Source organism: Macrobrachium nipponense, chromosome 33 (genome assembly GCF_015104395.2).
Source record: "Macrobrachium nipponense isolate FS-2020 chromosome 33, ASM1510439v2, whole genome shotgun sequence".
NCBI lineage: Eukaryota > Metazoa > Arthropoda > Malacostraca > Decapoda > Palaemonidae > Macrobrachium > Macrobrachium nipponense.
Genome location: NC_087219.1, coordinates 43,863,298 through 43,878,044, shown reverse-complemented (window position 1 = coordinate 43,878,044; position 14,747 = coordinate 43,863,298). Strand labels below are relative to the sequence as shown.

The window sequence follows — 14,747 nt, the reverse complement described above, 5'->3', positions numbered from 1 at the left end:
GAAATCCAGAACAATCTAACATAAGAAATCACAGTAAAAGTTGTAAAACACACGTAGATGCCAGTCACTTTAGTATTGTGGGAAGAACCCGACATATAGACGAACTAACCACCCTTGAATCAATAATGATTAAGCTAATTGTACCTTCTCTTAACTACCAGTCATCTTCCACCCAACTGTTTATTGCCTAATTAACTGTTGCTTTGTTTACATTCCCCTCCATAACAATTTTTCGTGTCAGTTCTTCTTACACTACCGCTGTGGGTAGGTGTCTTGTTTGTTCTATTATTATCATTATTATCATTATTATATATTTTTTCCTGTTATTATTATTATATTTTAATTAATTTGTTTCTCTGTATTCCCTTCCTAGCCCTTTCACTGTTATTCTGTGTTTCTGGTTTTATTCTTAATTTATTAAGAAGGTTTTTAATTTTGGTGTTGGTAAACATTGTGTGTATCTTTTTACTTATACGCAATTGATGTGCAATCGTTTCAGCCTGGAAAATGTATCAAGCTGATACGAAACATCGGCGCTAAATAAATGGATTAAAGACAGAACGCATCTCCCTACTCCAATATATATGTATATATATGTGAGATGAAAGGGGTTATAATTAATAATATATTTAATATGCCAATGTGATGTGCTGTGACCTTTTTGGAATGCGCAGATTACCCATAGAGACAGAGCCGAAGCAATGACTGAGAAAGCTGATGAATCATTTCTGAGATGGCGTAATATGAAGATGTTTGTTTAAGCGGGTCAACGTTCGTTCTGTAGTTATGTGTGAGGTCATGGGATCTTGTTCAAGTGCCTTTGGAAACTGGATGCAACCAGTTTATAGAGGCGCTACTAAAGTGTGCATTCATATGTACGTGTGCGCCTCTTCCGTTCATAATGGCATCTTTAGCCAAGTCTATGGGGAGACTTACGGAGACGTCCGTGAGAGAAAGGCAGAATGCTGGGGATAGCTCTGCGAAAGTTTATTTAATTATTTGTGTGATATTCTGGGCTGGAGATGGGTAAGTGTTATATTACTTTAGCCAAAGGGATGGCTTGTTGTCTGTTTGACATTTGTAAAAATGTCATATTCCATTTAAGCTATTGACTTTGTCTTTACAAGTGCGTATACTTAATTGTGTGTTCTCCTGTCTTTGTAACAGGCGATTCTGGCAAGGGGACCGAGAGTCCTAGGGGACAGAAAGTCCCGTATGGAAGAGAGATAATTGGTGTGACTAATTACTGATTGAGACATTTTAATATTGGGGGTTTAACTAAGTTAGTTAGTCTGTGAGACTTGAGTTATTATCTTCCATTGTTAAATAAATGTTATATTTTTCCATATCTCTGACTCTCATTTGATGACCTGTTAGAATGGAGAGAGAGAGAGGTTGCGAGTCGAGAGAGACAGGGAAGGCTGTGCCAGTGGTCGCTTAGAGAGAGAGAGAGAGAGAGGGGTTGCGAGTCGAGAGAGAGAGATGGAGTGTGTATCAGTTTGCCTTAACGCTTCGGGTTTCATGCATACCAAATAAATACAAGATTCTTATCTCGTAACATATATATATATATATATATATATATATATATATATGTATATATATATATATATATATATATATATATATATAACACATATATATATATATAACACACACACATATATTTATATATTATAATATATATATATACATATTATCTACATACTGTTAAATATAACAATTGGACACCATCTGACTAAAACCTCTTATCATATAGACGTGCGATGTAATCTAATAAGAAAAATAAGAGAGAAAAAAACTACTCAACTCACTTTATTGCATCCAGAAAGTGTCTTGTTTACATTATCCTCGTCTATGGAGCCATACGAATATTACAAGGTCTCCCCCGAGGTTACGTTTCCTTCGTACTAGAAAACCAATTGTTTTCCCTGGAAATTGCGCTTTTTCTTTTCCATCTTTTTGCTTTTAGAACTTTTCAATTAGGCCTATATCACTCTATTTTTTTAACGTTCATATTTTTGAAAGACCCAAAATGATAACGACAACGATTTACGTCAAGCATTCATGTAAACTCCGTAGTGTACTTCTCCACTCTGGGATGTTAACTGGGTTCGTTAAAAATGTTTTTGTTTGTTTCGTCCCTAATTGGTCCATTTAATTTTAAAAGGCGTTCACCCGTCTCTTCTCTGATCAGTGCTTCAAAGTCGTTCACTCGTCTCACATCTGATTGGTTCGTTTGAAGACGTTCAGCAGTCTCTTCTGCGGATGATTTATGCCGGGATGTTCATTGCTCTCTTCTCTTCTTTGGTTCATCTAACGGAGTCAATTAGTGTCTCTGTTCCTCAGTTCAATAACGTTCACTTACAGTACACCTTCCCTGACAAGTCTTGAACGCTTGATCGCCAATCCCCCTATAAGTTCGTTCAAAGGTGTTCAAGCCTCTTTTATCTTATGGCTCTTTTAAGGAGATCCTTCTCTCCTCTCTGGTTCGTGTCACGATATTCCTCTCTAACCGTTTCATTGAAAGGCGTTAAAACGTTCAGTAGCTTCCTTTCTTTCCAAGTGGTTCACTTGAAGACGTTCAGACATCTCGTATCTCACTGGCCCATTCAAAAATGCCTCTTCCGTGATTTGTCCATTTAAGGGCTTTCATGGTTGAGGGGCTTCCTTGGCATCTACTGTTTCTTGAATGGAGATGAGGCTGTTGAAGACTTTATAAAAACTTCCGCCAGGAAGAGGGTAACAAGAGTGAAATTAATGACCATCGGAAGTTATGAAGCTCCATTACTCTCACTAAAACTCTTCTAACTTTTTTCGAGGAGAGAAACTTCCAAACTTATGACTTACAAAGTTTTTTAAGGGACGTGTACGCGTGTGCATGTAGGGGGCGAGCGCGTGAGCGTATGTATGTGTCTGTCCGTAGAGGGGTCTCTCTATGGATGTCGGTTCCAGTATAAAGGTCTGTGCCTTTGCGCCTGTATAGACCTGAGAGTGGGACTGGGGCGGCCTCTCACGTCGATAAGGGTGGGTTCGCCCTACTTTCCCGCTCAGTCGAGGAACAGCCGGCGTCCGCACGACACTGCGCTCTACCGCCGGACGCCTCTGCTTCAATCGAAGTGGTCGCCCAGTCGTTCTCTCCTGTCGTGGTAACTTTTCCCTCCTCGCGCGAAGTTCCCCGCGAATTCCTCCCTGAAACTGTGCTCGCAGACGATGGATCTAACCGTTACCGATAATACTCGCCTGTAAAAAGATTCAGAGGTCCCGTGATAAGAGGGTCTTTAGCCAGTAAGGTCTAAAGAAGTTCAGGAAAAGGACGCAACTTCGTTTCAAAGAGGAACGAGATCGTCGAGATCATGGGAGGCAGTATGAGACACCTACACATTCTTCTCCCATTTCGTAGACACTCATTTGTCTGGGGGTGTATTTTCTTCGTCAGCTGGAGTGTGATAGGTAAGGCTCATCTGTGTGTAGTAGAGTAGCAGCAAACACTTGTGTAGGTAAGACCCATATAGTAATTGTGTATTTATGGCAGTTAACTCTAAGATAAGAAATACCGGTTCGTGAACTATGCTGTAATTACAATAGTAAACAATTATATATGTAAAGCCCATCTGTTCATTTCATGATTGTGAGAGTAAGCACCAAGGTAAGACTAATCTTTTAATCTTGCAATTTAAAACATTGCATCCTTAGTACTAACTTTGCGGTTAATAATTTTGTTAGAGAGGGAAACTGCTAGACCATCTTCACGTCTAAAAGACATATATATATATATATATATATATATATAGTATATATATATATATATATATATATATATATGTCAGACTTTGTATTCAAGATTTCCTGAAAGTAAGCTTTAGGCTGAAGCGAAACACGTTTTGGATATCGTTTCCTTGAATCTTCATAAGAATGCCTCGATGCTTAAGAAAAATCTCAATATATGAAGTGATTATGACAGGAACTTCTCACCGTTATTCATTGACGTGGTTTATCACTTTAGCATTATTTTATAGTCTACATTTGACAAAAATTTAAGGTTTGCTATCATTTACATAGTCGTTTATTATATAGTTCCGCCGTCTATGTTGGTTATAACCTAAGGCATTATTTTATTCAGTCACGTTGTCCCGCTTAGAAATATAACTAAATATTAGTTTATTATGCTACCAAATACCAATTTCTCTCGCCATCGCATCGCAGTCTAATGAGAATATTACTGAGCGTTATCATTAGAGCGAATAAATATAATCTGCCTTCGTTAAAGGCAGTTAGGACGCCATTGATTGCAGTCAATTGCAAGAGACTTAAGCAAAGCAGTGCTTAGTAATGTTTAGAATGTCGTGATCGAAGGAATAGTTCTAATGCATATCTACAATAAGGTAACGTTTAATAATACTCATAAGTTTTGATACGATGGCGAGGGGAATTTGTAATTGGTAGTTTAGTGAACTGCTATTTAGTTATCGTTGCTTAGTCTCTCGCTATCAGATATTTAGTTATCTTTGCCCAATCTCTTGCAATCAACTGCAATCAGTACGACATCACATACCCGTTAAAGCAGAGAGTACTAGACGCATAGTACCCGTGGAGATGATTATGGATTTCTTTGCATTAAATGAAAGGACTTTCAACTGTTACAACAATTTACAGCATAAACTAATATATATATATATATATATCACACATACACACACACACCACACACAACACACACACACACACATATATATATATATATATATATATATATATATAATATATATATATCTATATATATATATATCGTCAGTTGTTGGTAGAATGGTACGGCCTGACCCACTTTTCCCGCCATTGACTTCACTCTCGGATTGGCTTTATTTTATCCCATCCGTGGTCATTTTAATTCACTTGCATCAGGATGTGTTATTGTTTTTTATCTCGACGATCTGTATCTCTTCAAATTTTTATTATTAACTCTTCTATCTTATCGATAAGGCATTGTTAGTCTATCTATCTATTCTTTGGAAGCTTTAGTTTCAAGTCATGGTCCCTGTAGGCCTGTTCTTTTTATGAGTAGGAATTTTGTTTACCTTCTGAATGATAATGCTGAGAATTATCTATCTACCTCATCTGCTCTTCAGGTTTTCATTATAGAAAATTTTTAAAATAGTCGCTCTCTCTCTCTCTCTCTCTCTCTCTCTCTCTCTCTCTCTCTCTCTCTCTCTCTCTCTCTCTCTCTCCAGCTTTTATCACAGCAACCTTTCAAGCAAACTCTCTCTCTCTCTCCAGCTTTTAACACAGCAACTTTTCAAGCAAAATCTCTCTCTCTCTCTCTCTCTCTCTCTCTCTCTCTCTCTCTCTCTCTCTCTCTCTCTCTCAGCTTTTAACACCAACTTTTCGAGCAATTCTCTCTCTCCTCTCCCTACTCTCTCTCTCTCCTCTCTCTCTTCTCTCCTCTCTCTCTCTCTCTCCAATTAACGATCTAAAAATCAGTAAACAGGAAAGGTGGCGACTCAAAAGTCTCGAAAGAAGCTCTTGCAGATAAAAGTCCTGCCACTTTTATGCTAAAAGTTACGAAACAAAAGTTGGTCTTTCTTCGACCTAAAGAAAGTCGCTGACCGTCAGTGGACGTTGAAGATGCACAAGGGACATTAGTTACCACCAGTGACATCAGTGGCCACCAGTGGACTGTGGCTACCACCGTAGGATATTGATGGCCATCATTCGACAATATTGACCACCAGTGGATAATGATGTCCACTATTAACTATAATGGCCACGGGTGGGTAATGGTGACAACCTTTGACAGTGATGATCACCAGTGGATATTGGTAGCCCCTACGGACAGTGGCGGCCACTGGCGTTTCCTGGTTCAATATGGTGGCTAGCTGTGGCCAATGGTAACTCCTGGTGGAGAATATTGACCTATGATGATAGACAGTGGTAATTACCTTAAGAAATGATGGCCAATAGTGGACATCAGTGACCACGTCTAAATAACGAAGGCCACCAGATACACTGGTCGGCAACTTCGGACAAAGGTAACCACCAATGGACAATGGTGGCGTTCAGGACAATAGTGGCCACTAGTCCCACCAGAAAAAGCTGGGTATCAAGGGACCATAGTGGCCACTGGAAGCCATCAGAGGACAGCAGTGGATACCAATAATAACCACTAGAGGGCAGCGGTGGTCACCAGTGCACATTTCTGCCCAGAAGAGGACAAAGGTGATGACTGGTATACAGTTTTGCACACTAGAGCCAATGATGACCAATGGATGGTGCCCACTTGAGAGGTCATTAATGGCCACCAGTGGATGATGGTATACCATTAAAAGGCATTAGTAATTACCCACAAGCAGACAATTGTAAATATTGATGGGCTCTCGGAGACAGTGGTGGTCTCCAGAGAACATAGGTGATCTCAAGAAGGCGTTGGTTACTATGACAGGGGGATTACAGTTACCAGTGGAACAATGGTGACCACTAGCAAACCCTGATAGCTACTGGATGACAATTGTGCCGACCATAATGTAATAATGGCCACTGAACATATGTGGTGGCCACCAGAGGCTACTTGTGGAAATTGGTTGCCGCCAATGGATAATTTTAGCCGCCAGTAGATAATGGTGATGACCAGTGGTCATTGTTGACCAACAACACATTTGCAATTGACCATTGTTGGTTGTTCATAATCACCAACAGATATTAGAAATCGTCAGTGAAAAGATGTTTCCTGAAAGTTCTTTGCCATTTTAAGGCCAAACATAATAGTAATGACCATTATCAGTGTAAATCTCATCATTCACGAGGGTTAACTGGATGACAACTTAAATACCTTGGTAGCAACGCTGCAACAAAAAGGAGCATGTAAAGAGAGGAGACTATGCTGTAGAAGGATACAATATTTGCACCCTCCAAAGGACGGGAAGTTATAAAAATCAAAGGAGGCACAGCAAGGAACGGATTTCAAGCCTTAGCAAAAGAGATGAGATATTTTCCTGTTTGAAGGGTTAACTTAAGACTCTAATAGCTAGAGTCTGGTCAGTACTTGGATAAGTGGCCACCATGAAAAGACGGATGCCGTCGGCACACGTGCCCCTTGAATATCCAAGGGGCAAGGACATTTGGATAGCAACCCAAACCCCAAGGTTCCGTAGGGGAGTAGCGCCGTCAGTGCACCTCATGCGGTACACTGCAGGCATTGCTTAAGGTTCTTTGCAGCATCCCTTCGGCCCCTAGCTGCAACCCCTTTCATTACCTCCGTTCATATTCCATCTCACTTTCCACCCTGTCCTTACAGTTGATTCATAGTGCAACTGCGAGGTTTTCCTCCTGTAACATCTTTCAAACATATTTACTATCAATTCCTGTTATAGCGCTGAATGACCCCATAGGTCTCAGCGCTTGGATGAAAACTGTAAGGGTTCCGTCTCCGGCACTCCCTCTTTTAAGGGGTTTAAGGGATATATATAGTATAGATATATATATATAGATATATATATATATATATATATATATATATAATTAAACCTTGTTGTCTAGTGGTTGCGATACTCATCTTACCAGCTAATTGAACACAGTTCAGGTACTATCCCAGGAGGAACGCTTATCAAGACATATTCCATTCATGCTTTAGTTTTCATCCGTGAATTTGGTACCTGACAATTACGCGACTGTTGAAGAGGCCGAAACAGGGTAAAAAATGGCATCGACCTATCTTGCATCTAAGTTTGGTAGGATGAGTCCAGAGGTTCACGCTAGGCATCATAAGCCAACTTAATCTGAATCCGACCAAGGACTGGGCTAACTTCTTCACCAACAGGTCTTGCTAAACACGTCAAAATTAAATTATACACACACACATGCATACATTATATATATATATATATATATATATATATATATATATATATATATATATATATATATGTGTGTGTGTAAATTTTACCACGAGTCACAACGTCGCCAGCATATTGCACTTAAACGTATCGAAAGAGTGGAGAAGGAGAAGAAGAAAAAGAAGAAAGGAAAAAAATCGAAGGAGGGAAAAGAGGAAAAGATATGTGGCATGAAGCCAAACGGGTTAATAAATTGCGGTAAAACTTGACTCAAGGCACTCCTCGTTTTTAGGTAGTGATGTCTAAAAGTCGGGGAATTTACCTTACATTTCTTCTTGAATCGAATAATGAATCTTGCTGCGTCGAACTGGGGCAGTGGGTTGCCTTAAAGAGAAGTTCGGGCTGTGTTTTTTTGTTGACATTATTATTATTAATTATTATTATTATTATTATTATTATTATTATTATTATTATTATTATCATCATCGAACTAAGGAACCTCCGTAACGGGGTTATAATATTGACTATTAAAAGCGCAGTAGTGTTAAAAATATATTTTTGTACAATGCTAAAAATTACTAGGAGAGACTTTCGGATACTGAAGAGGGATACGAAAGTCTCTCCTAGTAATTTTTAGCATTGTACTAAAATAAATTTTTTACACTACTGTGGCTTTTAATTGTCAATTATTATTTATAAAAAATCTCGTAATGGCACGAGTAACTAAAATGGCGAAGAAATACACAGTGATATAAATTAAATATATATTTGAAATATATTTCTAATGTATATTTACATTCACTACCTCTGTGGTTTTTTACTTATTATTATTATTATTATTATTATTATTATTATTATTATTATTATTATATTATTATTATTATTATTATTATTATTGAACTTCTTTTGCTAGTTTATAGCATTTTAGAAATTTGGGAGACATTTCTGAAAATTAAACGCTAGGGTTCTACAGCTTTCTATAGAAGTGTTACCCCTGTTACTGAAACGCCCATAATACAAATAAATAAATGACTGGACACATGTAAACCTGACAGAGTGCATTAAAACTCAATTTGAGGTCTATGGGCAAAATATTCGAGGTAAAACCTTTCAGTGGTTTTACTGGAACGGAGAGCTTTTATTTCATTTTACTTTATCAATTTTTTTACTTCTGTTTTCTATTATTTTTTAAGGGGGGTGGCGAGAGGGAGTGTGGGAACCCTGCACTGAAAGGGTAGAGCTTAACAACTTTCGTTCCACGGTCATGGTCCTATTGTACAGCCAGTTTCGATGTCATTCTACGATAATTTCTAAATGAATAACATTCGGGCCATTGTCCAGTGCTGGGCTGTCCTCTCTCGCCAATGGTTCCTTTTTTAGCAGACTGCATGATGGCCCCTTTGTTTCAGGAAGGTATACTCGTACATACCGTTATCCACTTGGATCTAGATTTGTCGACTCTACCATCTCCTAATAACCATTATTTATATAAAGTGATTGATAATAATGACGATAGTAGCGTTTAGTCATATCGACGGAACTTGCGAATGCTGCTAACTATGAAATATTCATGTCCATAAAGCCGCCTAACAATAACCATCATCATCAGAAAATAGTCATCCCGAGGGAAATTCGAACTCCTGCTTTCGTCGTTTTGTAAACAAACATCTCACTTCGAAAGATCCTCAACGCTCCCCAACCATCAGAGGGATAATATCAGCGATCATCGGACAATTCCCACCCACTCTCTCCCTCCTCCCCCTCCTAGTATCTGCCATAAAACAGCCTGGGAATTTTCTTTAAGAACTAACGAGTATTTCCTGATCCTGATATCGGTTATAAAACTCGTTGCCGGAGGGTCTTTGGAGTACGATCGAGTATTCATTTACTTTTACCATTTTTCTTTCCATGTCGTCGTGAAGATTAGAATCCACGTTGTTCGAACCCAGCGTGGAAGTCAATATGTAATAAGTATGTTATTAAAAGTGGCAGCTCTCTGTTTACAGTACAGAGAGAGACCTGGCCGTGTGTGAATATTATAGTGGGAAGAGGCGTTATATAAATTACCTGCAGGATGGATCATCCTGAATTCAGCAGCTGGAAAGGAGAGGAGGAAGACATTGGGAAGGCTGATTAGACACTGTATTAGTGTAATTGGATAGGAAGGGCCTCGATGTACAGAAAGCGCGAGATTGCACGCAAGAGAGGAATAAATGTTTATAATGGTTGTTGGGGGTTTCGATACACACCTGGTAAGCCTTTTACGAAGTTATAGTACGAATGTGCTAGCGAACGTTGTTTTTATTGTTTTTCTGGAGCTACCACGTGCTATGTTAAACGGCTTCTTATATATATATATATTATATATATATATATATATATATATATTATATATATACACATACATATATATACATACATATATATATATGTATATATATATATATATATATAGATATGATATGTATATGATATATATATATATATATATATATATATATATATATATATATATACTATATATATATCGAGCTACAATGTCCTTTAATATCTAATTCGCCTCTACTTCGGAATTAATATATTTTCATATATGCTTAACCGAAGGGGAATTTTTTCTCGATAATAGACTTGCCTGGACCAGGGCGCGAACCCATGGATCCTTTCAAATCCAGGACCGTCAGTGAAGCTTTTACCTACTACACCACTGACGTTCCTGGATTTGAAAGGATCCGTGGGTTCGCGCCCCTTGGTCCAGGCAAGTCTATTATCGAGAAAAAAAAATTCCCCTCGTTAAGCATATATGAAAATATATTAATTCCGAGGTAGAGCGAATGAGATATTAAAGGACATTGTAGCTCGATATATGTATATGAATCACGGAAATGTGATATGACTTATTTATATAATATTATATATATATATATATATATCTATATATATATATATATATTATATATAATATATAAGCCCAGACTTATTTGTAGACAATTCTCATTGTATGATACTACACGTGTGGCATCTGTTGTGAAATAACCTGAAAAAAGTAAATCTTAAAATATACAGGGATCACTTTACATAGGCCTACTTAGTTTGCGCCTGCATAATTAAAATGTTGAAATGTTATCAGTTCTCATCACATATATCGCAGTGGTTCCAATTAATACACACCATGAATCTTTGATTCCTTTACACTTCACCACTTTAGGCCTATTTCATTATGCAACAGCACAATCATGATCACGATATCTCTTCTTTAGGGTCAAATCTGTAGCAAATATTTTTGTTTAATAACGGGAAAAATAGATTAAAATTATTCGTTGCCCCTCTTAGAAATTAAAACATTGAAAAACAAAGGAAATACAGACCTTTAGCGATATTAAATTTACTAAACGCAGTAGAGGGTAGTACTTCGATAACATTCGAACAAAATTTGGTAATGAAAGCATTGCACAAACACACATTATATATACCTGCATATATATATATATTATATATATATATATATATATATATATATATATATAGTATATATATAGAGAGAGAGAGAGAGAGAGAGGAGAGAGAGCTTTGAAGATAACGCAGCGCGTTCATTTATCCTCATAAACGAGGTACTCCATCCCCTCTCTTTCTGCAAATAGCTCTCATGTGATCTCACTTGCTAACTCACTCCACCCAAAAGCTGCCTGGAGGCTCCGCCCATCCTCTCTTAATAAATGAGTGATTGGCGTCGTCCCTTTTCATTTTATTCTCTTTGAGTAATAATTAATGTCTTTCCTTGCTCTCCTTCTTTTTATTCGTAATATAGTGACTGGGTACACTTGTAATTCGGTTCCGCAATGCTTCTTGAGACTACTGATTGGATCTGTTTTATGTTTGATGATCCTGAAATATAAGATTTTTTTTTATAGATATTTTGTATGGTGTTCATGTATGGAGGCATGATTTTAAATGAATAGTGAAGAAAAATTTTCATTGAAGATTTTTTTTATAAGAAGAACCATACTTGTAAATGGCATTGATTCCAAAATGCAGCTTTGAGATGTTAGGCTCCATGGAAAGGGATTCTTAATAATAATTAATTTCAATTCTTAGATTCAAATGTATGCCTGAAATCATTATTAACCGAATTGCCAAAATAAATATCAATAATGTAATTACTATATATTATAATATAATATATATATAATATATTATATTAATATATATATATATATAAATAAGACCCAGACCATCCGGAACATATAACGCTTTCGCATGGATTTCTTGAGGTTCGTCGTTGTACCTGGCTTGTTATCATCAAAGCTCATTCGCGTGGGACAGCGAGTGGCCGGTCTCCTGGTTTTCGGTTTAGATTTTAAGTGTTTCCATCGTTGTTCCATATAGCTGGTATATTTATCAAGCTGGATTTTCTGTTTACGTTTAAAAAGATTTCATGACAACAGTCGACCGTAACCATTATAACATTCGTTGTTCCATGTCCTACTGAAAAGTCATCGGTAGTATTGGCCTAGAGATAAGTCAAGTTGCTTCAGTACTTTTCGCGTTCAGAAAATACTGTTTTACCGTTTCACTGATTTTAACTGGACTAGATGGTCCTTCTGGTGGTGAATTCTACAGCAAGGAGGTGCAGAGATAGCCAAAATGCCCGCCTATTGTGGGTGATTGACGCCAAGCCGTGGGATCGAAGGTAAGATTTGAACTGGCAGTTTTTCATTGAGGTTGATAGGCTGGCAACCGTCTTTAATGATCCATATAGACAAGAAAACAGGCTGCATACATAGAATATGTATAGGAATAGGATTAAACTGGTCGATATAGGCTAGTATTAGAACATAGGTCTATGTATTGTGTACCAGCGGTTTTTGCAGTTGTTGGACCAGGGAAATTATGTCAAACTGCCTTGCAATTACGTATACCTTTGTCAGGGACATTGTATTAGCCTACGTATATGCTTTCCTGATACACGTATCCGTGGTAATTACTACCCGCAGCGAAAAAGTATCGAGACAGACCGTCTCATTTTTTTCTTTTAATGTGGGAGGTGAGGCATCTGTGCCATTATATTCGCGGCCGTAATATATGTTGTTGGCATAAGCAAAATTAACATTATTATCGTTGCTGTTGGTTGTTGTCATTATCATCGGTGTGCTGTAATGCAAAACCCACCTAGTAAAAGCACGTATATAGCCAGTAATTCCGAACTGTACTATCGTGGTTAGTCGTCACGTCACAATGGCCGAATCGTTTGGCACGGGAAACAAACTTAAACGTATTCCAGGAAGTAGTCAATTGTGCATATAAGAAGTAAATGCTCAGTTTTGTCTGTTTCGTAAATATGTTTTTCAGTAATGAGAGCCGTACTAAACCATTGCCAACTTTCTGTAACTCTTGCTATAAAACATTGGGTCCTGAACGGTTATAGGCGTAGCTTATGCTATTCCGACTGAGAGTCATTCATTGCTAAGTATCTTAGATTATGTATAAAGCAGAGCAGCAGAGCTCTACTAGCGCCAGTTAATAACGTTTCTATTGTACTGTTTTGAATTCTATTGTTGCCGGTTGGAACATATTAGATGTCATTCTTCCCGCGCAAACAAAGGTACTGATCTTTGTGGGTTTAAGGTAACGAACACGGTCGTCTAATAACCTTTTCCCGCCACTTCTGAGTACTTATTTTAGATTTATCGTTACCCAGGTGTCAACGCCTTTGTTTTCATAATTACTTTTGTTCTTTGCAGCTACATATTTGATTTTTCCATTATCATTCGCATGACGATTATTATTAATAATAAGACTGAGGTCTCAGCGGTTGGAAAAAATTTATTTCTTATGCAGTCATTTAGCAGGGATAGGTAGAAATTGATCTCTCTCTCTCTCGCTCTCTCTCTCTCTCCTCTCTCTCCTCTCTCTCTCCAGTCTGGCTGCTATATGGTGATAGGATTAATTACTTGATAATATGAACTGAAGCTTATTTAGTAATCCATATTTCTCTGTCCGTGTATTTGTAATAATAAACCCAGGTAAAAAAAGTCAAAGAAAACAAAGTAACGATAGTGACCACTAAGGGTTTTAACTCTTGTATGTATCCACCTTCCGGCGTGTTTAGTACAAGCCCTTTGGGGATTACCGTAAAAACATAAGCAAAAGACTGTAAATATAAAAAAGATCATGACCCCCTAGAAATATTGTGAATTTTTCCCTGTGACTTCTTAGTCAAAATTGTGAATTTTTTTCCTGTCTTATTTTTTTCCCTGTGACTTTATTACCGACCATCGTTAAACAATGCTGCGGAATTTAGAGGGCAAGGTCCAAGTGTGTTCTTAAATCTGAATCTCGAAATGGTTTCATAAACATAATTTCACGTTGAACACTATGATTTTTTCCCCATATATTTTAAAGCAATATTAGTAGAAACATGTAGTTAACGATACTTTCTAAAGAGTAGATTGAACTTAATACTTTGAATTGATGCCATTTATTGCACGTGAGAACTGTGAGAACTACCGATTAAACGGAACAACCAATCTCGGTTTGGATAAGCCCCCTTTTGGTTTAGTTCACCCTTAATGAAGTTGATGTTCTACTTTTTCAGGTCCCTGAGACAGTTTGCGTATTTTTACACTATATTCCTTTCACCGGCTAATATTTATCTTCATTTCCCATCATGCTCCTTTTCTTCATTTCCTGAGAGACACCAAAACTAGGAAACTCCTGTTCATACTCCGGATCTGACTGGAGAACTTGGTGCTTCTGGGATGTTCAAGAACCGGTGGCTCCCGTAGGGGGATAGTGCCTTCAGTGGACCTCATGCGGTGCACTGTTGGCATTACTTAAGGTTCTTTGCAGCGTGCCTTCGGCCCCTAGCTGATACCACTTTCGTTCCTTTTACTGTACCTCCTTTCATATTCTCTTCATCTTGCT

At 37.7% G+C, this 14,747-nt stretch overlaps 1 protein-coding gene across 7 annotated transcripts in view; it reads left to right on the top strand.

Moving 5' to 3' along the window:
- Window positions 1-3,005: 3,005 nt before the first annotated feature.
- LOC135203132 (sushi, von Willebrand factor type A, EGF and pentraxin domain-containing protein 1-like) overlaps window positions 3,006-14,747 on the top strand; it is a 257,130-nt gene continuing 245,388 nt past the window's right edge. For 2 of the 7 annotated variants that reach the window (XM_064232784.1, XM_064232781.1), the window contains exon 1: window positions 3,007-3,453. In XM_064232784.1, coding sequence (XP_064088854.1) covers window positions 3,357-3,453 — 97 coding nt within the window. In that variant the 5' untranslated portion in view covers window positions 3,007-3,356. Of the gene's footprint in view, window positions 3,454-14,747 lie in introns of all 7 variants that reach the window. The other 5 variants (XM_064232783.1, XM_064232779.1, XM_064232780.1 and 2 more) reach the window with 4 other exon arrangements.